The sequence below is a fragment of the Myxocyprinus asiaticus genome, chromosome 14 (genome assembly GCF_019703515.2).
Source record: "Myxocyprinus asiaticus isolate MX2 ecotype Aquarium Trade chromosome 14, UBuf_Myxa_2, whole genome shotgun sequence".
Classification (NCBI taxonomy): domain Eukaryota; kingdom Metazoa; phylum Chordata; class Actinopteri; order Cypriniformes; family Catostomidae; genus Myxocyprinus; species Myxocyprinus asiaticus.
Genome location: NC_059357.1, coordinates 11299744 through 11325427, shown reverse-complemented (window position 1 = coordinate 11325427; position 25684 = coordinate 11299744). Strand labels below are relative to the sequence as shown.

General features: G+C 39.4%; 1 protein-coding gene across 2 annotated transcripts; it reads left to right on the top strand.

Moving 5' to 3' along the window:
* Positions 1 to 25083, top strand: LOC127451581 (cell division cycle protein 27 homolog). Of its 2 annotated transcripts, none has more exons than XM_051716361.1 (19): positions 1 to 163; positions 1284 to 1359; positions 3311 to 3458; positions 10514 to 10639; positions 12380 to 12477; positions 12613 to 12785; positions 12926 to 13140; positions 15950 to 16061; positions 17316 to 17431; positions 17577 to 17676; positions 19648 to 19852; positions 19996 to 20168; positions 20355 to 20507; positions 20627 to 20835; positions 21060 to 21177; positions 21438 to 21566; positions 21654 to 21728; positions 21832 to 21997; positions 23726 to 25083. In XM_051716361.1, the coding sequence occupies exons 1-19, from the start codon at positions 137 to 139 to the stop codon at positions 23809 to 23811; spliced, it is 2505 nt and encodes an 834-aa protein (XP_051572321.1). In that variant the 5' UTR covers positions 1 to 136; the 3' UTR covers positions 23812 to 25083. The 2 variants fall into 2 exon arrangements, with proteins under 2 accessions (XP_051572321.1, XP_051572320.1); XM_051716360.1 differs by having other exon boundaries at positions 23723 to 25083.
* The last annotated feature ends 601 nt before the right edge of the window (positions 25084 to 25684 follow it).

Genomic DNA, 25684 nt, shown 5'->3' with positions numbered 1-25684 from the left:
ATAACGGTTGGAATGTTCAAATCTTCGATGCTAGATTTGCTACTTCTGGCCTGGAGTGGATACTGAGCTAAAGAGAGCCACTGAAGAAGGAGCAAAGAAACCAAATAAAGGAGGTGAAGAGGAGCCTGGCTACGGAATGACGGTGTTGCAGGAACCTGTCCAGGTATTTAAGCTAAATGTTAAAGTGGTCTTTGCAGCCACGGTTGCGGGCGAAGACTTTTATCCAGCTGGAGAGACCGGATGATTGAGCGCTGCTTCCACCGCGGCCTCAGTTAGCGGCTAATGCTAATGGCCTCTGCCCTTTACTTCACACAAAACCTGCCCTTAAATTGGAGATATAGAAAATTTATTTTTATATACATTTCCCGTTTTAGTAAACCCCGTGCTTGTCAACTCGGAGCGGATAGTTTGTAAGACTAATGTGTTGTGTTGCAGGTTAGCCAGGTTAGCTTGTTTTTTTTTTGGGTTTGAGTGATGTTTCATCTTGACGGTTGTATGTAAATATCTGTAGGGGTGAAATGCATATGAACAGCAGATCTGGCTGTTTAGAGAGCTGGTGGATGCGCACAAACATGCATTTGTATCAGCAGTATCATAAACCAGTACAAATTGAAGTGATGTGATGCGTTAGCAATACTGGAGCTGGTCACTTGAGAGATAAAACACAACATATAGCTGTCTTTTGCATTTGGGTTTGATATGTATAGTTTGTTCTTTAATTTGTGTTTTTTTAATTGCCCAACATAAATGTCAAAGTTGTAGGTTAAGTAAGTCTTTGTCAGATAGCAGCTAACAAACGGTTCATCGAGCCCAGCTGCTCAACCTGCGTGCATCTGTCAAGCAAACTCGTCAGAAATCAGTTCAGATAAATACAATGTGTACACATTGGCTGTGCCATAAAACGTAGTGCGCTGCCTGGGTAGACTGTATTTTTATCCATATTCACGCACCTAGGATGATCAAATGCATCATATTTGTCAGTCCTCATCAGCTTGTTTCCCTCCTCTTGCAACCTTTGTAGGTACTGAAATTGTTCGCCATTTCTTAATTGTCGTCAAGACAGCTGTTTGACTTATTGAAAGTCATGTATGATAACCATTTCATGTTTCAGTGTCTGCATTTATAACACTATTGCAAAATAACATGACTCAAGAGTATGCCAGGTATAATTGGTCCGGTACTTCTGTTCATCCACCTTTCCATTACCAGTTTGCACAACTTATTTTTTTAATAACTTGAGTTAAAGTAATGAAAGGTAACAGCAGCTCTGTTTTGGTCCATAGGCTGCTGTCTGGCACGCTTTGAACCACTACGCCTACCGAGATGCTGTTTTCCTGGCAGAGCGGCTCTATGCTGAGGGTAATGACACAAATTCAGACATACAACAGATCTTTTTAAAACTGAGCTAAAATATACCATTAAAATAAGATTGTGTGACTCAAAATGGAAGCTGATGTATTTATCAATTCAATACCTGTCAACAGAAACTGTTTGTAGTACGTTACACCACCACATTATTGAGAGTATCACAGGCTTCAAATTACATCCAGAATTAGATTGTATAATAAAAAAAATATTTAAAGCGCATCTCAAGACCCCTGCATTCCATTCTATTGTGGTCCATTTAGTGATTTTTGAACACAATATTGTGCCATATGTACACAGCGATTTGGATCAAGTGAAGCCAAAACGGGGCTTTCTTAAGATTAATTTGCAGAGGCAAACCCACTGACAGGTTAGTTTTGAAAATGCTTAGTTTTGCACATCCCTGGTTAACATTTACAGCATGTTTGTTTAGTGGTCGACCGATGCTGATATCCAGAGAGCAGGGTGGCCGATATATCACACAATTTAATATAGTAAATAACAAACATTAAATTGCTAAATAATAATAATGAACTCTTAGCACTATATTTACTCAATTTTACACAAAATGAAAAAATTATATTGTATTTTAAATGGTAGATAGCAGTTTCTTCTGATTTCTCTTTAGTCATAAAATGTTAGTAATTTATTTGCACATGAAGACATTGTTAATATATTAGAAAAAGGAAAATAACAGTACTCACAGTGATCCAGCAACCATGGATGGCATGTCCACGTAAGCAATCGCATTTACTCAAAAAATATCGAATCAAACCAACTGTACATACAGTGCATAGTGAATAAGACATTTACTTATAGCACACGTGAAGCGCTTTTACTTTGGGCTGCATCCGAAAACAAAGGCAGCTGACTTGCTACCTTGCTGCCTAATCAGTTAATGGCTTAACTGACAGCTGTTTTGAATGAATGGAACTCTTAAGGAAACTTGTCTCTGAACAGTTTGAAAAGCACCTTATCCAACCTCTGTATACAGCCTCGAGGCAGCGTTTTCCTGGTTTTGGACGCAGCCTTGAAGTTGCACTCACACGTTCGTGCGATCCAGCATGAGCCTCAATCTCCTGACAGTTTAAATGGCCTGTATCGCCTACTTGGATTGTCAGAGACGGACCGTCATGATTTGTGAATGAGAGGAACTTTTGATCCTGAAGTTTCTGGTTCTGGCTGAAATAATACACACTTCAGAGGAAGATATTAGATGAGCGCTTAACGGGAAGAAAACGCTGGATGTTCGTGAGGATTGAGAATGACATCTTTTTAAACGTGATATCTGCATATTTGCAGACGGTATATAATAGAAGCTTTATTGATAATTGCCTTTTATCATTAGAAAAGTTACAGGGAACTGTTGAGGAGAGGCTGATAGAATACATGCTTTAGAGGTAAATAAATGAGCGCTCCACAGGATGCTGGATTTGCTCCAGTTTTGTGAGGTTGGTTTATTACATCTGTTAAAATGAGATATGCACATATTTGTAGACGGTATATGATATTAGTTTTATTGATATTTGCCTTTTTCTCATTAGACAAGACAGTTAAAGTTACAGAGAACTGTTGAGGAGAGAGAGAGAATGAAACAGGCGAGCACTTTAACATTATGAGCTCAAACGCGTCTGCCGCGACTCGTGGACCGTTTAAATGACACTGTGTTGCACACTGGTCTATTATTGTAGTAACAAGATGGCATGGAACAACAGAACAAACCGTGACTGGTCCTTGACATGTCTCAGTCGCTTCACATGCCAGCAGGCAATTTTCAGCACCCTCAAGAAAAAAATCAGCCAAACAGGAAAATTTATCGGCCTCAGCGATATATCGGTCGACCACTACATTTGTTCTCCTTGTGCAGATCTATGATGTTTAGTTTAAATAGTTTCAATAAACTGGAGTGAAATTTTCTCAATTCTCTTCTCTTTTCACCTATCAGTTCACTCCGAGGAGGCACTCTTCTTGCTGGCCACCTGCTACTACCGTTCGGGGAAAGCTTACAAGGCCTACCACCTCCTGAAAGGACACAGCTGTACCACGCCACAATGCAAATATCTCCTTGCCAAGTGCTGTGTGGAACTGAGCAAGTATGGATGACTAATGATTCCTAAATTAATCATAACCCATGCCAATGAGCTTGTGTTTATCTCATTCAAAAGCTGTTACAATAGTGGAGTGAAATAATTTGTGAGCAAAGGAAATTATGTATCCTGAGATGTCCTTCTATCTGCTGCTTCATTGGGGGTGCATGATGGTTAAGTAATTTAGAAGGGAATAATGTACAGTCAGCTGTTAATTATCACAAAATAAACCCAGTAAGGTTCTTGCAGGGCTCTACAGTGAGAGCGGTTCACTCGCATTTGCGATTGGAAATTACTGTGTGCGACTGCGAATGTGGAAAATTATTTAGCTGCAATGGTGCGAGTGACATCTTACACCTGAACATATGAAATTATGTAATACCATCAGAATAAAAACTCTCTAATGCAGGGGTCGGCAACCTATGGCACGCGTGCAAGCATTGGTACGCGGAGGGGTAATCACTGGCACGCCTTCAACGGCGAGACTATTATAGACTATTTTATTGACATGAAATGTCGCACCTACATTCTAATCTACATCTTGATGTAATCCTCATAATCAAGCAGCATGTTTTCATAAGATGAATAGGAGACTAAACAAAAAGTTCAAATGTGATGAGACTGCAGTATACCCAACAGACTCGTGCAGCGCATGCAAGCCATTCACGCATCACGAGTCGGCAGAGCTTCACTTTTGGTTAGTAAACGCGCCCACTTTGCTTCGGTCAGGCTGCGCGGATGACAGCCTACATTCCGTGTTTCAATTGTTTTTTTTTGCTTTCAAAACACCACTATTGAGGGGGCCTGGGTAGCTCAGTGGTAAAATATGCTGGCTACCACCCCTGGAGTTCGCTAGTTCACTAGTTCGAATCCCAGGGCGTGCTGAGTGACTCCAGCCAGGTCTCCTAAGCAACCAAATTGGCCCGGTTGCTAGGGAGGGTAGAGTCACATGGGGTAACCTCCTCGTGGTTGCTATAATGTGGTTTGTTCTCGGTGGGGCGCATGGTGAATTGAGCGTGGTTGCTGCGGTGGATGGCGTGTAGCCTCCACACACGCTATGTCTCCGTGGCAACGCGCTCAAGCCACGTGATAAGATGCGCGGGTTGACTGTCTCAGACGCGGAGGCAACTGGGATTCGTCCTACGCCACCCGGACTGAGGCGAATCACTATGCGACCACAAGGACTTAGAGCGCATTGGGAATTGGGCATTCTAAATTGGGAGAAAAAGGGGAAAAATCCCCCCCCCCCCCCAAAAAAAAAAAAAACACCTCTAATAATCCTTGAGATTTCCAACCCAGCATACAGGTACACCCTCCTTAAACCATGGTCACACTCAAAATTACATTAAAAGAGAAAAACATAAACCCACATCGTGGTGTTCAAAAATCTGAGGCTATTAAAATATAAATTAAACCTGGAAATAAAGTTTTAGGAATTTGCAGGTGCCGAAAAGGGCTAAATAGTTGATCGGCTTGTGATGCGCGAATGTCTTGCACACGCAGCGTGAGTCTCGTCACACTTTAATAGTGTTTAGCCTCCCATTCAGCTCATGAAAACACGCTGCATGATCATAAGGAATGGATTACATCAAGATGTAGATTGGAATGCAGGTGCGAAAAACTTGAAAACTCGAAAAGCCTGCTTCTCTCTTGCTGTTGCTTGCTTACTAGTTATTACCTTTCTGTGTGATTCTGAAAAATGTGTGACATAATATAATAAATATTTAAGATTCCACAAAATTTTGTGATCAGTAATCAAATAAGCAATTTTGTGACATTAACTGCGTTAACTCATTTTGGGCAGAAGGACAGGTTTTCTTTCATTAAAGCACTTTTACAAGATGCTCTGTGAAAATTCACATGCAGGATCATGATTATATCATAATCTTCGTGTTTTGGACATTTTTCACTCAAACTGTTATGCTCATAATTTGTAATGAAAAATAAACTATTAAACTAAGAAAAATTCTAAATAGAAACACTTTCACACTTTTTCAAATTATATAAAAATACTTTTAAAAGTGATTTCATTCTAGTTATTTTTGCATCAGAAGTGCTGTTTTCTCACTCACACCTGAGGCAGTGCTCTTGAAGACATGCTCTCTCTTTCGCCCTTTCTCACACGAACGCATACCAAAAGAGAGTTAAGCAGCATAGGCAGATGTACCATGGAAGATGTTTTAAGAGTTTCTTGCTTGTTTTTTATCTGTCAGAATAGCAAAAATTATTTGAATTATCCATCAGTGTTTTCAAATTTGTTAAATGACGGATGTCTTAAAAACTAGGTGATCATGCGCAAGACACTGAAAAAGTAGTGATTCCTGGCGCATTGATTGTAGATGGTTGTCTAGCGCATATTTGCATAGGAAAACAATTACAAAACCGCAAATACAAATGCAAAACCAGGCATCTTCAATGAAGAATGTGAGGTATTTTATGTTTGTGACTATGCTTCATGTAGGGTTGCACGATTATGACAAAAATCATGATTGTCGACTATTATTTCTCATGATATTGTAATTGCAATTAATTTCGATTAATAGAATTTACATTAAAATGCTTGATTGGGGTGGATCAACTGCATGCTGTATTCTTTATGTTGGCTAAACATCCAAAACAAGCCGAGTGTTCCTGAATGACTTTATTACTGTTTTATTCATCAGTAAATCAAGACTAGATACCAAAATGGTCAACTTTGCATTGGCCCTCTTAGAAGCATAAAAAACAAAGCTGTTATTCAAATTTTGAATAAATCATACACAGAAGCGAGCAATGGAGTTGTCTCTGAATGGTTAACATGATTAACCACTGCAAAAACATACGTTAAATAGAAAAAAAGAGGACATTTTTTACACAACATGAGTAGACCTGTATGGACTTCTATAATTGACACTTTTCACAATTGGTTAATTGTGGCAGCTGTAATTGTAATCTCGATTATTAATTGTGCAGCCCTAGCATCATGGGAAATGTGTTGTTAACATTTATAATAACTTTATCGAATAACATTAACAAGCATTGTTGCATTTTATATATTGCTTAACAGATCAATAATTAAAACTACAGTACATTCAAAAAGTTATAAAAGTTTGATTATATACTGTATTTTCATATATATTTAAATGTTAAATACTAATATGCTGAGAAGAATAATATATTTTTATTTATAAGATGTTCATAAAGGTGATCAGTCAGGACTGATATTGTTGGTTAACTGAAAAAAAGGTTTTATATTTTTAACTTGAAAAGGTTTATCAGCGATGTCTAATGTCCTTTATCTTGTATCAAATATATCCTTTGTTTCTGAATTCTTAAGTAATTCTTAAAGGTGCACTCAGTAACTTTTATCTTTGTGTCATCTTGGACTTGCACTGACACCTAGTGGCTTGGATGCAGCATCATTTAAAATCAATAGTTTTTAGTTTCAGATGAAATTTAGTATTCACAGTCAGCCATGATTACTTTAATCAGTGGCTCTAACATGGCAGCCCCCATGTGCGGACCCTCTACATGTAGAATAAAACAGTTTTTGTAAGGTAACTGATATAACTGGAGTCTTCATTTGAATATGAATGGTCATGATTTCCTACATATATTGCAAAATTACAATTAATGTATTTTAGGAGTTAAACTATTTGAATCAGGAAAAAATTACTAAGTGCACCTTAAATGCCTGCTTGCGCCTATCTATGTTGTGTTGTGACACATCAACAGTTAACAGTCTGACAGGTGACCCTTAAGGGGCTTATTTTGCGGCAGTGACCATCTGACTATATCTAGCTTATTGCACAGCCAAATAAATTGGACATGAAATATGAATTTGCATTGAAATTATTTTATTATGTACGAATAAAGAGACCATAGAGTGATACGAAAGACATGAAACTAGCATGGACAATGATCAGTTAAACAGTTTAGTGGTCATTGTATAAAACTATTTGACCACAGAGTTCTGCAATTGACCATTCAGAATCAAATATTCCCAAGAGCCATGTAATAATGTAATGTAATATAAGTAGGATGTTAATCAAAAGGATTAATTGGAAATAAATCCATAGATCTCATTATTTATGAATACTGCAGCAAGGTGAAGTGGCTTCACTCCCTTCAAAAACTGCATCTTTTTTTGTAATTAATTTTTTGATTCAAAGGAAAAACAACATATACACACCGAATCAACATATAACTTTTAACCCTCATTAACATCCCTCCCCAAACACCAACCCCACCCTACCCCAAAGAACACCCCTGTGGTCACATAAAATACACACACACACACACACAAACAATAAAATAAATAAAAATAAAAAAATTACTAATAAAATATATAATAAACATGCATAATTAAACTAAACGTCTCCCTCCTCATCCCTTCCCCTAGAATCCTCCAAAACTGCCAAATACCTACCCCACTTCCTGAAAAATAAGTCCTCCAGCCCCAGCCTTCCATCTATCATCTTCTCATAAGCCGCCACCCTCCCCATCTCTGCACACCACTCTGGAAATGGTGACGCTCCGTCTGACTTCCATCCCCTTAAAATAATTTGTCTGCCAATCATCATGCCAGTCAGAACCCAATTTTTTATATATTTGTCCCCTGAATTTATAACTTCCCCATCGCCCAAAATGCAAATTCTGGGGCAAAGTAAAATTTGAGTGCCCAGAATGTCACGCAAATAATTCTGAATCTTTAACCAAAAATCTTGGATCTTAACGCATCACCAAAAAACATGGGTTGTGTCTCCAACTTCTGATTGGCATCACCAGCAGGTGGGTGTGTCTTTAAGACCAAGCCTATATAATCAAGAGGGGGTCCAATAAAATCTTTGTAAAATCTTAAATTGCATAAATCTTAAATCTCTAGATGCAGACTTGACATTTTCCAGAATCTTAGTCCACACTCCATCCTCCAATACCAAATTCAAATCTTTCTCCCATAATCTCTTAATAGAAGTTAAAGCTACATCCCCCTGAATTAACAGGGAGTAGTACACTGATGCCTCATGACCTTTTCCAAAAGCCGCAATCACCTCTTCCAAAGCATCTGCCTCCTTAGGGGGGTGTGTGCTACTCCCAAAAATAGCACAAAGCAGGTGGCGCAATTGTAAATACCTATAAAACTGAGGTCTGGGGATCCCAAAATGTTGGACCAAGTTTTCAAACGATCTCAACACTCCACTTTCATATAGGTCACCGAGTGTAGCAACCCCCCTCACAATCCACTCTGGCCAGCAGAAAAGGGACTTGCCAATACATAATCTTGGGTTCTGCCATATGCTCGAGGCAACATTTAAATAAGTGTTCAATTTAAACAATCTGGACACTTTAGTCCATACCGAGTGTAAATGCGAAGTAACGGGGTGTAACTTAACACTTCCGATTAGTTTGATAGAGATGCTTTGTAATGGCGAAATGGGGGCAAGAACTGCCTGTTCAATAACAAACCAGGGAGGGGCTCTCTCAGGTGGAAGTGACCAATGATCCAAATGTCTGAGACCGAACGCATAGTAATAAAACAAAATCTTGGGTAGGCCTAGCCCTCCTTTGTCAATCGGCCTATGTAACTTATTAAAATGCAATCTGGGACGTTTACCATTCCAAAAGAAGGACTTCGCTATGCTATCAAATTGCTTGAAATAAGAGAGGGGGACATCTACAGGGAGAGATTGTAGCAGGTAGTTACATTTTGGAATACAATTCATTTTAATAACATTAACCTTCCCAATCATCGATAAATATAATGAAGCCCACCTGTCCACATTGCTCAAATCTTTTTATTAAAGGGTCAAAATTAACACTAACTAAATCAGACAAATTTGCTGGGAATAATACAGGGCAAATACTTAATGCCCTGTTTGGGCCGTTGGAAGGCGCCCGGCTGGAAAGCCTTTACTGGACAAAGCCAAAGCCTTGGATTTAGACCAATTAACTTTGTATCCTGAGAACTTGGTAAAGGAATTAACAATTCTGTGGAGGCAAGGCATAGATCTAGTAGGTTCAGAGACAAATAATAAAATATCATCTGCGTAAAGCAGAAGCTTATGCGCCTCACCTCCCACCACCACCCCTGGAAAATCATCCTCACCCCTTATCGCGGCTGCTAATAGTTCCAGGGCAAGACAGAACAATAAAGGGGAAAGAGGGCAGCCCTGCCGAGTGCCCCTATCCAGAGTAAAATAATCTGAAATTAATCCATTTGTTTGTACCGTTACTACAGGGTGTCTATAAAGTAACTTAATCCAACCAATAAATATACTCCCGAACCCATACATTTCCAAAATCTTAAAAAGATAATTCCATTCTACCATATCAAATGCCTTTTCGGTGTCAAGTGAGATGGCAACGACCGGAGATTGATCATTCGCTACTGACCACATGATAATAATGAGACGCCTGATGTTATCAGAAGAGCTACGGCCCCAAATAAATCCCACCTGATCTATATATATATATATATATATGAGATGTCATAACCTTACTTAATCGGTTAGCCAAAATTTTTGACAATATTTTTACATCTAGTTGGATCAGGGAGATTGGACGGTAACTTTTACACTCGCTTGGATCTTTGTCCTTTTTAAGAATCGGACTGATCCGGGCTTGTGTCATGGTTGGAGGAAGCTTTCCATTCTTTAATGATTTAGTATAAACTTCTAACAAAAGCGGAGCCAGTTCTGTAGCATAGTATCTAAAAAATTCTGCGGCAAAACCATCTGTCACCGGAGCCTTGCCAGTAGGTAGGGACTTAATTACCTCGTCAAGCTCCTCCAAGGTTATCTCAGAATCAAGAGAGTTTTTTTACTTAATCGTCAGTTTAGGAAGATCTAATGGTTCCACAAAGTTTCTAATATCTTCATCAGTAGATGAAGACATGGAACTATAAAGATCAAGATAGAACTCTTTTCAAAAACTGCATCTTGAGAGAGACTTCATCCTGCATTCATTAATTTGGCTTTCAGGACTGGAGCATTGATTGTCTGAAATTTTTTTTTTTTTTTTTTTTTTTTTTGGTTTTATGCAAATTTTTTGCAGTTTTTAGTTATTTGCAATTCATCTGTCAGGTTGGCAGAGGGGGAACAGATCCTGACCGGAGGAGTCCTGAACAAACAGAAGAGCCAAGATGACATAATTACTGAGTTTGGAGACTCGGCCTGCTTCACACTGGCACTGCTGGGACAGATCTACTGGTAAGTCAAGCTTGTTTGGCTACTTACCATAATCATATGCTTTTATAGAGTTTCATGAGAGTTGAATCTGTTGAAATGAGTTTCCCACTTGTTTTGTTATTAAATATATTGACCTGCTGAAATCAGTCAGATTGCTGTTTAACTGGTAGATAAGGAATGAGAGGCTGAAAGGGCTGCAGATGTTCAGACAGCTGTGCTATTTTGGTATTTTGTTTTGCTAGACTGTAATAGATGGCTTGGAGAGTGATAATATGGTATATAAATAAGGTTTATATATAAAATAAGACCATAACTTACTATATGACTTAATATAGTATTTATATAGATTTATAATAGTAAGTTACTTTGGTCATTGTGTCTCAGGAAATTATATTATTAGAGAAAACGACTTTGATTACACCCCTGTTTTGGGGTTCATATGTATTATATCTCTTACTGTTATAACTGATTTATGAACAGGATTTGCCTTTATTATCCTAATAAGATCAATATGACCATGTATAATTTCAGTATTGGTCAGCACTGGTTCTTACCAGCAGGTATGTCATATAAACTGATGAGCCAAAACATTATGACCACTCACAAGTGAAGCGAATAACATTAATCATCTCCTAACAAGGCCACATGTCAAGGTCTGGGTAGATTAGATGGTAAGCGAACAATCAGTTCTCGTAGTCAATGTGTTCAATGCAGGAGAAATGGGCAGGAGTAAAGACATCAGCGACTTTGACAAGGGTCAAATTGTTATGGCTAGATGACTGGGTCAGAGCGTCTTTTGAAATGGCAAGGCTTGTTGGGTGTTCATCAGTGGTGAGTGCCTACCAACTGTGGTCCGGGGGTGACAAACAACAAACTGGCGACAGGGTTTTGGGCGCCCAAGACGTACGAGGGCAACGAAGGCTATCCCGTCTGGTCCGAACTGACAGAAGGTCTACTGTGGCACAAGTCACAGAAAATTTTAATGATGGTTACGGGAGGAATGTGTCACAACACACAGTGCATTGCACCCTGCTGCTTATGGGGCACCTGCAATGGGCATGCGAGCATTGGAACTGGACCTTGGAGCAGTGGAAGAAGGTGACCTGGTCTGATGAGTCCCATTTTATTTTACATCACGTGGATGGCTGTGTATGTGTGCGCCGTTTACATGGGGAAGTGGTGGCACCAGGATGCACTGTGGGAATACAAGTTATTGGAGGGAGTGTTATGCTCTGGGCAATGTTCTGCTGGAAAACTCTAGGTCCGGCCATTCATGTGGATGTCAATTTGACATGTGCGGAAATGGTTTGAGGAACATGATTAAGAGTTCAAGAGCTCAAGGTGCCTCCAACTTCCCCAGATCTCAATCTGATTGAGCATCTGTGGGATGTGCTGGACCAACAAGTCCGATCCATGGCGGCTCCACCTCGCAACTTACAGGACTTGAAGGATCTGCTGCTAATGTCTTGATGCCCGATACCACAGGACACCTTCAGGGGTCTTGTAGAGTCCGTGCCTCGGCGGGTAGGTGCTGTTTTGGCGAACGCGGGGGAACAACAGCATATTAGGCAGGTGGTCATAATGTTTTGGCTCATCTGTGTATATTAGGCAGTTTTAGTTTTTCTACATGGATTCCCTTGTGTAATTGCATCGTGTTGTCACAATTAAATTGCTTTTCTCTTTCTTTTCCCTCAAATTGTTGGCCACCCGTTATGAGGTTGAGAGTTCACAAGACAAAATCCTCTTTCCTTGTGTTTGCAGCAAAACAGATCGGTTAGCAAAAGGAGCTGAATGCTACCAAAAGAGCATGAGTGAGAACCCCTTCCTGTGGTCTCCATTCGAGTCTCTCTGTCAGATCGGTGAGTTTAGTGAAGTCTCATTATTAATTGGGATAACCAAAAGAACCTCATCTACAGGCTGATCAGCTGATTAGCACTGTGACCATAGTCCCTGTGGAGAGGGAACTCAATAATGTGATTTAAACTGTGCTGCAGGGGAGCGACCGGATCCAGAACAGATCTTTAGATTGACCTCCTTGCAGAGCTTCAGTGGGGGCAGCGGAGGAGGCATCCTACCGCCTCCTATCAGCCCTGCACACACACCTAGCAACAACATGGGTCACCGGCAAGTCGATACGGTCCTAATGGAGACCCCCCAGGACACACTAGTATGCCTCCCATCTGGTCTTGAATGCGTTTTTTTTAATGTCTTATGTAGGGATATATTTACATGAACTGGTATTGGCAATTTCATTTGAAAACATCTCCTTAATCCTACCATGGCATTCCCTCTCTTCCATCTCTAAAGGAACTAAACCGCCTCAATCTAGAATCTTCTAACTCCAAGTACTCTTCCCTCAATACGGACTCCTCTGTGTCCTACATCGATTCCTCCATCATCTCGCCAGACTCTGTTCCACTAAGTACAAGTGGCTCACTGCTATCCAAGCAGGTACAGAATAAACCCAAGAGTGGCCGATGTCTACTGGGGGGCACGACCACACTTAGCCCCCTCACACCAAGGTAACAACTAGCTCAATCATCTCAAAACATTCAAGTGTACATTATGACCCGAGGTGGGCGAAATGTCCAAAATCTTATATCACAGTATGAACAATTTTATATCACGATAACGACATACAGTTGAAGTCAGAAGTTTTCATACACTTAGGCTGAAGTCATTAAAACTAATTTTTTAACCACTCCACAGATTTCATATTAGCGAACTATAGTTTGGCAAGTCGTTTAGGACATCTACTTTGTGCATGACACAAGTAATTTTTCCAACAATTGTTTACAGACAGATTGTTTCACATTTAATTGACTATATCACAATTCCAGTGGGTCAGACGTTTATATACACTAAGTTAACTGTGCCTTTAAGCAGCTTGGAAAATTCCAGAAAAAGATGTCAAGCCTTTAGACAATTATCCAGTTAGCTTCTGATAGGAGGTGTACTGAATTGGATGTGTACCTGTGAATGTATTTTAAGGCCTACCATCAAACTCAGTGCCTCTTTGCTTGACATCATGGGAAAATCAAAAGAAATCAGCCAAGACCTCAGAAAAAAAATTGTGGACCGCCACAAGTCTGGTTCATCCTTGGGAGCAATTTCCAAACTCCTGAAGGTACCAAGTTCATCTGTACAAACAATAGTACATAAGTATAAACACTATGGGACCACGCAGCCATCATACCGCTCAGGAAGGAGACGCATTCTGTCTCTTAGAGATGAACGTAGTTTGGTGTGAAAAGTGCAAATCAATCCCAGAACAACAGCAAAGGACCTTGTGAAGATGCTGGAGGAAACAGGTAGACAAGAATCTATATCCACAGAAAAATTAGTCCTATATAGACATAACCTGAAAGGCTTCTCAGCTAGGAAGAAGCCACTGCTCCAAAACTGCCATAAAAAAGCTAGACTACAGTTTGCAAGTGCACATGGGGACAAAGATCTTCAAATGTCATCTGGTCTAATGAAACAAAAAGTGAACTTTTTGGCCATAATGACTATCGTTATGTTTAGAGGAAAAAGGGTGAGGCTTGCAGGCCGAAGAAAACCATCCCAACCGTGAAGCATGAGGGTGGCAGCATCATGTTGTGGGGGTGCTTTGCTGCAGGAGGGACTGGTGCACTTCACAAAATAGATGGCATCATGAGGAAGGAAAATAATGTGGATATATTGAAGCAGCATCTCAAGACATCAGCCAGGAAGTTAAAAGCTTGGTCACAAATGGGTCCTCCAAATGGACAATGACCCCAAGCATACCTCCAAAGTTGTGGCAAAATGGCTTAAGGACAACAAAATCAAGGCATTGGAGTGACCATCGCAAAGCCCTCACCTCACTCCGATCGAAAATTTGTGGGCAGAACTGAAAAAGCATGTGCGAGCAAGGAGGCCTACAAACCTGACTCAGTTACACCAGTTCCGTCAGGAGGAATGGGCCAAAATTCCAACAACTTATTGTGAGAAGCTTGTGGAAGGCTACCCAAAACGTTTGACCCAAGTTAAACAATTTAAAGGCAATGCTACCAAATACTAACAAAATGTATGTAAACTTCTGACCCACTGGGAATGCGATGAAAGAAATAAATAAATCATTCTCTCTACTATTATTCTGACATTTCACATTCTTTTTTTTTGGGGGGGGGATTTTTCCCCTTTTTCTCCCAATTTGGAATGCCCAATTCCCAATGCGCTCTAAGTCCTCGTGGTCGCATAGTGATTTGCCTCAGTCCGGGTGGCGTAGGACGAATCCCAGTTGCCTCCACATCTGAGACAGTCAACCCATGCATCTTATCACATGGCTTGTTGAGCGTGTTGCCACGGAGACATAGCGCATGTGGAGGCTTCACGCCATCCACCGTGGCAACCACGCTCAATTCACCATGCGCCCCACCGAGAACAAACCACATTATAGCGACCACGAGGAGGTTACCCCATGTGACTTTACCCTCCCTAGCAACCGGGCCAATTTGGTTGCTTAAGAGACCTGGCTGGAGTCACTCAGCACGCCCTGGGATTCGAACTAGCGAACTAGCGAACTCCAGGGGTGGTAGCTAGCGTATTTTACCACTGAGCTACCCAGGCCCCGACATTTCACATTCTTAAAATAGTGATCCTAACTGACCGAAGACAGGGAATGTTGTCTATGATTAAATGTCAGGTATTGTGAAAAACTGAGTTTAAATGTATTTGGCTAAGGTGTATGTAAACTTCTGACTTCAACTGTACATCACAATATTGTAAAGGTTTTTTTTCTGGAAAATCATTACAAATTGGTTTATATATTAAATAACCATATTTTAATGCCTATTTTTGGATAATACAGTCATTTTAATTAAATATTTTATAGTTGAAAACTGCTTTTATATATAATTCTCTCTTTATTTGGAACTTGACAAACATAGTCCAAGTAAAAAACAAAAAAGCAAAACACTACTTTTGTTTTAAATCAACCATACAATAATGCTAAATTTCACATTATGCCACATTTCAGTCTAATGTTGTTGACCAATATTATTATTATTATTATAAAATTTCTTTAAGAAACTCAAGATCTTCTCAAAGAAATGCAACAAAAAATAATATATAAGAAATATCCAACGAATATAAATAATAAATATAAAAAATATATATATATATTTTTTGACCGAAGATATGCATCTTCTCAAAAATCTTTATCACTGATTGTCACGACGATATATATCATCATATTGTGCAGTCCTAATAGTAACCATTTTAACTCACGCTCTACATGGGGTTTCAATTTATTCCTATGATGGGTTTGATTAATTGGCTGAACTTTGAATTCTTATGCTTTAATTCTAGTTTTGGAATTTTGCCCCTGGAGCCAAGTCCGGGTGACCCCACCTACTTGCAGAATTACGGTCACAGTGGGACTGGGATGGAACCGCCTCCACCACCTGGCCCGCCAAAGAAGGTACTTTTCATAGTAGCTTAATATAAACATGCTCTTGTATGACTTGAAAGGGCCATATTCAACACTTTTGAAGCTTTTGATTTAATTTTTTCTCTTAAGTCCGTTTATCATGTTAGTTCAGGTTTTATTCACAAGAATCTATTAATTTAGTCTTATATACTTTTTTGCTACCTTACAGACTTCAGTATGTGAATGTCTCTGCTGGTTATGATTGTCTAACCTCTCCGTACCTCTGGAATAGTTGACACTATTTGTTATCAGAACAGAACAGGTTTCTGAGTACTGATATCAAGAGCGGTCATATGTTAATATACTCATGTTGTGATGTCACAATCATGAGGATTTTGGAAGAACATCTTGCTTATAGCTTTGTGTTGTAAATATTTAAGTGTGTTTACTTGTCAAAAGATCAAGGAAAATTGTTTTTCATGATATGTCTCCCCAAAACTCTTAAGATAGACCCCCTTTACACCTGGTATTAAGAACATTAAGTACAGGGGTAATCAGGGTCAAGAACGTTTTGTGATCGGATAAGGAGGTAGTAAAAAATGCACGTTACCACATTGCATTTGAGGTGTAAATGCTAATCTGTCCTGATGCGTCCCGGACAGCAGCAACGCACCACCCACTCATCCGTCAATCAACTGCTGCGCTAAAACAGGGGATTGACATTTTACAGGTTACGTGAGGCTTTAAAAGAAAATAACCTTACAGTCTGAAAATTTGAAAAAGCAAATACATATACAAGCACAAGAACATCATGGAACTGTGTCTGGTATCTATGAGGTGACACAGATGAAAATCACACATATCTAAAGCTCAGTTAATACAGGTACTCCACTAAAATAATGGAGAAATCTGCTCGAAATATTGTTTTTGTGCTTGGATTTAATTTCAGCTGCATCTGGCAGTAACGGTGCGGCAGATTTTTTTCGTGCTTTTCGAAAAAGTATTTTCTGACCTTTTAGCAGTTTATTATAATGCGGTAACCTAACGACATGAAAGCAGAGACCATCCCCTTTAAAATCCCAACAAAATGGTCACATGAGACACATTTGAGCATCAAGGTGTAAGAAGCATTGTGTCTCACCGCATGTGATCGGATTACCTGAGAAGCATCTTAATACCAAGTGTAAAAGGGGTCAAAGTCTTCAAAAGTGGATTTATGTAGTTGCAGGATTTATATCAAACAATAAATAGTAGATAATATCTGTTGCTTCAAGAAAGTTCATTCTTCTTTTTTTCTTGTTTTAGGCCATCAGTAGAATCAGCCAAGTAGGGACAAAGTCAGTATTTTCACAGAGTGGTAACAGCAGAGAGGTCATTCCAAGCCCTTTCAACCTAACTCAGACCACAGCCCCACAGACCAGGTGCCATGTGAAACATGCTGTCAAATCCATCCTCACATTTATGAACATTTGTGCTAGAGTAAATCTAATTCTTTTAAAGCAGTTTTGACATAGAGATATGTGGCTATTTTAATGGTTTCTCATCAAATCTCTCTCTGGTTTGTAGTACTACACCGCAAGTGCTGAGCCCAACCATTGCTGCTCCACCAAATGTGCAGCCACGGCGGAGCTCAAGACTCTTCACCAGTGCCAGCTCTACTGCCAAGGTACCGCTCCACTCTCAAGTGTGCAGACACCTTAGATGTTGAAACTTATGAACAACTTCAGAGACACTATATGGCCACAAGTATGCAGACACCCCATTGTAATTAATGACTTTGGTTACTCCATTAATTCCAGTGAAGGCGGATTACAATGTTACTCCAAACAATGGCATTCTAGGGCATTGTGTGCTTCAAACTTTGTGGCAACAGTTTGGGGAGAGCCCTTTTCTATTCCAGCATGACAGTGTCCATGTGCGAAGTTCATAAAGAAATGTATTACTGCATTTGGTGTGGAACTAGGGCTGGATGATATGACGACCGTGGCATGATTGTTGGTGCCAGAGGGGCTGGTTGAGTATTTCTGTAACTGCTGATCTTCTTGGATTTTCACACACAACAGATTCAATTGTTTACTCAGAATGGTGCCAAGAACAAGAAACATCCAGTGAGCGGCAGTTCTGTGGACGGGAATGCCTTGTTGATGAGAGAGGTCAATGGGGAATGGCCAGACTGGTTCAAGCTGACTGAAAGGAAACAGTAACTCCGATAACCCCTCTGTACAATTGAGCAGAATAGCATCTCAGAATGCAAAACACTTTGAACCTTGAGGTGAATGGGCTACAACAGCAGAAGACCACATTGGGCAATTTATTAGGACCATAGTGTTCCTAATAAAGTGCTATAGCAATATGTTAATATCTCTGTGTGCAGTGTGTGCATATCTATCAGTGAGCAGGGCTTCACGTGAGACTCAAGGAAATTAAGAGACATGGGCATGGTTTTTCCAGCTTGAAATTTTTAATTAAATTCAGCAAATTCAGTGACATTCATCTTGTGTTCAGCGCTTTAATATTCTTCTCATCTGACACGTGCTTTTGTGTTCCCTGTGAGTGTCTCTGGAGCCTCTCTGGAGTCCAGCAGGCCTCCCGATACTTGTTCTTCAGAAACAGGAGAGCATAGGGCGGGATCACTCATGCTACTCAGAATCGTGGTGCTGACCACAAGACTTGCGCGACTATTTAAATGTTATTTGTTTTTGTTTTTAACCTTAAAGCACTATGGAGGAAGTCCATCATCTCAAACAGCTACACAGCCTGACATTCTGACTACCACTGATGATGAAAACTGCTACAACAATGTGCTATGCGGCAAAATAAAGGGGTTTTAAACTAAAAATCATCACCCTTACTAATATTCTGTTCATTATTGGGAAACAAACTGGACATGTTTGTCTTCAGATATTCATATATTCCAACTTAAATAATTAAGAGCCATAAGTGTTTATTTTTGTTGGATATATATTTTGTATATATTTTTTATAATGCAACAAAGATATATATAATTAATTGTTGCATTGCTTTGAGAAGATTTTAAATTTCTTGAGGAAAGTTTATAATAATAATATTGGTCAACAACATATCAGACTGAAATGTGGCATAATGTGAAAGGCTAAAAATAATAAGAGGAAATTAATTGACTGGCTTATGCAAAAATAGACATTCCAGTATGGTTATTTAATATATAAACAATTTTAAATAGATTTTCCAGAAAATTGTTATTGTGATATAAGATTTTAGTCATTTTGCCCATCCCTTTGTGGAATAACTTAACTGGCCTGCACAAAACCCAGACCTCAACCCCATTGAACATCTTCGTGGTGAATTGGAATGGCAACTGTGAGCCAGGCCCCATTGCCCAACATCAGTGCCTGAACTCACTGGTGCTCTTGTGTCTGAATGGGAGCAAATCCCTGGAGAAATGTTACTTCAAACAGTATAGTGGAAAGCCTTCCCAGAAGACTGGATGCTGTTATTGTAGCATAGGGGGAATGGATGACTTTGGTTTTAAAATGAAATGTACATCAATCACATATGGTGTCCACTTACTTTTGGCCATATAGTGTATATAGACTTTCTTTAACAATTTGTTCTGAGAATATTTGATTAACTTTCTCTTAATAATGGAATTCAATAGGAGAACAGCAAGAAGCTGAAAATGAAATTCCCCACCAAGATTCCCAACCGAAAAACAAAAACAAAAACGGGTAAAGGAGGAATCACTTCATCTAACCTGAATGAAAGCATCGAGATTCTCAAGCTAGACTCTTCCATAACAGAGGGCAAAGGCAACATCAGCTTGCCGCAGTTCCAGGCCTTTAATCTACAGAAGGCAGCTGCAGGTGTCAGAGTGCTTGCTTGTTTGTAAAGATATCATAGCAAAATATATAATTTGCCTCAAAGTGTTATGGAATTTAAATTCAGCAGAAGGAGTAGGAAAAAGATGCATTGTCCTAAAATAGTTTTTCTCCTCTGTTTAATTTAGATGGGCTGATGACGTTGATGCGGGATATTGGGAGGGGCTATCTTGCGCTCTGCTCATATAGCTGTAAAGAAGCCATTAACATATTAAGCCAGTTGCCTTCACACCACTACAACACAGGCTGGGTGCTAGGACAGATCGGACGAGCCCACTTTGAACTGGCTGAATACATGCAGGTGAGTGTGGTGGCTGCTTAAATCAGATTACATCAGTTACAATTTATACACTGAAGAATTTATCAATAGTGGCAAGTTCACATGAAACTTTGTCATTTTTTAAAATGCAGAAACACATATTACAATGAATTGCTTTAACTACTAGATCCTATGACTTGATGAGATGTTTGTGTATTTCCTTGCTAGGCGGAAAGAATTTTCTCAGAAGTGCGGCGTATTGAGACCTATCGAGTGGAAGGTATGGAGATCTATTCCACAACGCTCTGGCATCTGCAGAAAGACGTGGCGCTCTCTGCCCTCTCTAAAGATCTTACTGATATGGACAAAAACTCACCTGAGGTAAGTCATTTAGAACTGGACGTTTGGTCTGAGATGTCAAATCTCCTGTTTTTCTCAGGATAACAAGTATTGTTCAATGATCATTTATGGTTCCTCTTTCTCTCTGTGTGTGTGTACAGCCCTGGTGTGTAGCTGGAAACTGTTTCAGCTTGCAGCGGGAGCATGACATTGCCATTAAGTTCTTCACACGGGCCATCCAGGTGGACCCCAGCTTTGCATACGCATACACACTTTTGGGGCATGAGCTGGTGCTCACAGAGGAGCTGGAAAAAGCCCTGGGCTGCTTCCGTAATGCTATCCGCCTCAATAAACGTCACTACAATGCCTGGTATGACCATGTTATTTAATCAAGAGTCTGAAAGAGCCATTAAGAAGGCCTGAAAATGCGATAGTACAGAGTTATTGTTTATTTTTATTTTTTGTAAAATAAGTTGTTTATATCCATTCATGTTAGTGGTAGCTAATTCCACTTCAAAACAAAGGACACTAAAAGTGATTGTCTACAACTTAAGCGATAAACCGACTCGGTTGATCCTACTCTTGCTACTCCAGGTACGGCTTGGGAATGATTTACTACAAGCAGGAGAAGTTTAACCTTGCTGAGATTCATTTCAAGAAGGCTTTGAGCATCAATCCTCAGAGCTCTGTGCTCCTCTGTCATATCGGAGTGGTGAGTAAATCTAATGCAGTACAGCTGCTGAATCTGTGAGTCACATACTCAAGTCTTGCACTGTTGCTTTGCCTAAGAAATCAAAGTATTGTTAAATATGTTTCCCCCTCCCCCCCCACCATTTAATTAGTTGGATAATGCTGGAACTAGTCCTTTGTAGTTGTGATTATGCTTAGATGTACAACAATTGTGGGGAATTTTTATTATTTTAATTGTTTAATGACTGCATCTTTATATCCTTGCCATGTGCTCTGTCTCAGGTTCAACATGCTTTGAAGAAATCAGACCATGCACTGGAGACCCTTAACAGAGCCATTAGCATCGACCCCAAGAACCCGCTATGCAAATTCCATAGGGCTTCAATTCTGTTTGCCAATGAAAAGTACAAGGTATACCTCAACTTAATACTTATCTTGACAATTAGACTGATGTCAATGTAATTAAAAATGTTACATTTTAAATTACTCACTTCTTAGGCGGCTCTGCAGGAGCTTGAGGAGCTGAAACAAATAGTGCCCAAAGAGTCACTAGTTTACTTCTTAATAGGAAAGGTACCTAAAGAACTCAACTGTGTAGTAAATATATGCTTATATAAATATTTTATTTACTGTAAACATATTGATTTCCTCTCATCAAATAATCTTGTTCTTAAAGGTCTATAAGAAGCTTGGCCAGACTCATCTGGCACTAATGAACTTCTCTTGGGCCATGGACTTGGACCCCAAAGGGGCAAATAATCAAATCAAAGAGGCCATAGATAAGCGATACCTCCCAGATGACGATGAACCTGTCACTCCTGATGACTATCCTTATTATTCAAGTAAGTCTGTTACTCATTGAGCTATCTCAGAGGCACTAAAACTGTTAAGGCCCCTTTCCCACCTACAGTCCCGGTACTTTATCCTTAGTAACTCACTTCATTTACTTTCTAGATGAGAACTCTTACAAGGAACGGAACACCTGAGGATAATTTTCCTGTTTTGCATTCGCATTCACAAAAGTAACCCCCTTAGTGACGTCATCTAGTATCGTCCTTTTTTCTTTTGACGTTGTTTGCATGCACAATTCAATAGAAGCAGCAGCAACAACAACAACAAAATCAACAACACCGATGGAGAATGCCAGGATCAGAGCTACACTTTTGTTAATGCTGTTTTATACAAACTTTGGGTGCATCCAAAAATGTAGGCAGCTGCCTAATAAGTTAATGGTTTAATCGACAAAGTTTTTGGATGAATGGAACTTTTAAGGAAACTGGTCTCTGAACAGTTTAAAAAGCACCTTATTTTCATCCTACCTCATTATACAGCCTCTGAAGGCAGCATTTTCCCTTTTTCGGATGCAGCCTGTGTCTTCAGGTTACAGTTTACTAGGCACGTGAGTGGTGTGTGCGGTGCTCCGTGCTGCAGCCGGAGTGAGAGGAGAGACGCCTTGCCTCGATACCACGCAGCATACGCTGAACTCGGTTGCAAATGCACTATAAACCTATTTATCAACACAAGCTTTTACAATAAAGGCTTTTATGACTCAACGTAAATTACTTTACTGAAATACTCACTCATTTACTTAAAAACGTCTTGAAGCAAGTTAATCACGCAGTAACAGGCACGCAAAACTTACCTCATATAAACTAGATTTCATAACTGTTCAGTTTATAATACAGATTAATTACCCACTCTCGATAAACATCTTATTATTTATGTCCGTCATCCCAGGAAAAATGTATGTAGTTATCCAGAAATCACTTTATCTTCCATATAGTCACATAGTACAAACAGTACAGATGCAATGAAAACTCTAAGTGTGTCTCCTGATGAAGTCACACACACACACATATATGTGAAACATGTGATCCTCTTTGGATACTTTGTTGGTTATATGTTATTTCTGTTAAGGGAAATGTAAAATCAGCGCTATCCTCTGAGTAGCAGGCTAGCAGCTAAAAGTTTGTTTACAGATGGTGGCTGCGGACTCCTTGCGTTTCTCAAAGCTATTTGTGTGTCATAGGTTTTTGACCAATCACAGGCTGCAGCATCTCCCACAGTCCCTCTATGCCCCAAAAGTACCTACCCCGGAGTAGGAGCTAAAAATGTCCTTTAAAACAGCTAAGAGGAACTATAGTTTTTCAGGTGCAAAAACGATTAAAAGTTCCTAAAACGGGCTTTAGTCCCTGTAGTGGGAAAGGGCCTTTGGACAGCTGTAGGTTTGCTGGTGTTTTCTAGTGTCTTGAAATAGTTTTATGAAATAAATGTATTTACAGAGTATTTGTTTCCCTTTTTAACCCTTTTCTTTGTATACACATTTTTATTGTTGTATTGATGTACTGTATTTTTATATATGGTTTTGTATTTTGCTTTTATTCTGTAAAGTGCCTTGAAGTTGCCCTTTTAAAGGCACTATTGTTATTTATGTAGAAATGAGTGCTGTCATTTGCTATAATACTTGGCAGCACACCAATGTCAACCCAGTGTAATAACCATTTCTTTATGGTGTTTATTTAAGGAAATGGTATTGTGCTCCATGTAACATTGTTTGCTGATTTCAGCAGCGGAAGTGGAGGAGTCACAGGAGAGCAGTATGACTGACGCTGATGACACACAGCTCCACACCACGGAGAGCGATGAGGTTCTGTAGCCCCCTGACACCACTTTGGACTTGCTCTGAAATAATGCCAATCTGGGGGCTACTCAAAGACTCCAGCTCTGATAGAGGAGGAAGATGAAAAAAAGGAAAACAAACTGCTGCTAATAACAGTACCTCTTCATTTCTGTAATTTTATTTTCATCATTCGTTCTTGCCTTCCCCCCCCCGCCCGCATCATCCTTCCTGTCATCATGACTTAGCGGTCTCCCATCGGTCTGATCTTCTGGTCCTGTCTCATCCCATTGTCACTGTCAGGCATCCTTCAGTGCAGACACAATCACTTGAAGATTTCAAGTTCTGTCTGAGCTCAAATTTCCCACACCTGCCGATTACTCCGCTGTCTTCAAGTCAGTTGTCAACCTAAGACTCAAAAAGTAGAAGAAAAAAAAAAAAGCCACAGACATTCATGGATGTTCCTGTCTTAATGTTTAGGCCTTTTATGTTATTTTATCAGCATTTGCTCTGAATAAAGACCTGTGTAAGAGTTGGTAGTCCTTTGATTCCTCTCCCCACTGTTTTTTTTTTTTTTCATCATGGCACATACTTGCAGGAGAAAAAGCACTTTCTGCCCAAATCAAAAAAAAAAAGTGTTGCATATGCTTAAGAGAATATGGATTTATACTTAAATGTTTACTGCATATCTTCTATCAGATTGCAATCTGTTTAGAAGAAAAATCCTATCCTACTAAAAGTATCTAAAGGATGGAACTAGTTCTGGATGATGCAGACCTTTTCATCTGATTCAAGCTGATTGTTTGGACTTGTGTATGAATGATGCTTAGAAGCACTTCCTATGTTTGATAATTTTTTTGTCTTGATCAGAACAATATTCCACCCTCACAGTAACCCGTATTTTATGCTCCAAAAAGAAACGTAATTTAGCTTCGGGACATTCTGAATCCACATGTCAGGCTGCAAGAGAATTGCGACAAGACCTTGATTAGAGAATTGTTGATTTAAATGAATGGTGCGTGTCCCCCTTCCCCATCTCCTTTAGTCAAGTGTTTAGAAAACAAGGCCACAGTGTCCAAATTAACACGATATTGTATGGCACAGTGACCAGTGGTCAGACTTGAGACAATTTTCTGAAATGTTGGTGCTGTTGAGGACAATACTGATGAACGTGCACAAAGTATCTTTCATGGATTTTATTTTACCAGAACATGTTTATTATTATAAAAATGTTTTTGATCTCTGCTAAATGCTTCTTAATTGTAGATTTTAAGGAATTAAAAAGTTAAAGAATAAACAACTTTGAAAGTCCTGATGTGGTCATTGAAGGAAAATGTGATCATTACTCAACTGATCAACACTTGGCTTTGACTGGGAGGCTACAACAGTCTCTTCAAAAGGACACGAGTTAATATGTAACCCTTGCCAAAACATTTACCATGGTAACCAAAACACCACATTTACTACAATTATCACTAATACAGATTTATAACAGATTATGTGATCTTCAAATGGTTTAAGAGGATTTCAGAATCTTTGAAGGCTAAGGTAAGTCAATAGCTTTATTGTCTAAAAAAATGAATGCAATAAGTTTGGTATTTTGGCGGAAACTATAGTTACCGTGATACATTTTTCTAAAAGGAAGGGACTTGTAATAGCTCTAAAACATTGAAGGGGGTTGAAGTGTTCTAAAACAGTGCTGTCAGAATTAGAGTCAAATATTAGCCAGGCCTTTTAAATGCATTGGTCGATGGCGTTTTTGTTCTAGTTTACAGACTGTTCTGAATGGCTCGAATGTTAGACGACGCATTTTATACCAAATAAAACATTCACTTTTGCTTTAGGTTTGGGATGATATGTTTACAATCGTTTGCTAGAATGACAACAGCAGACAAAGACAGTGGATATTAAG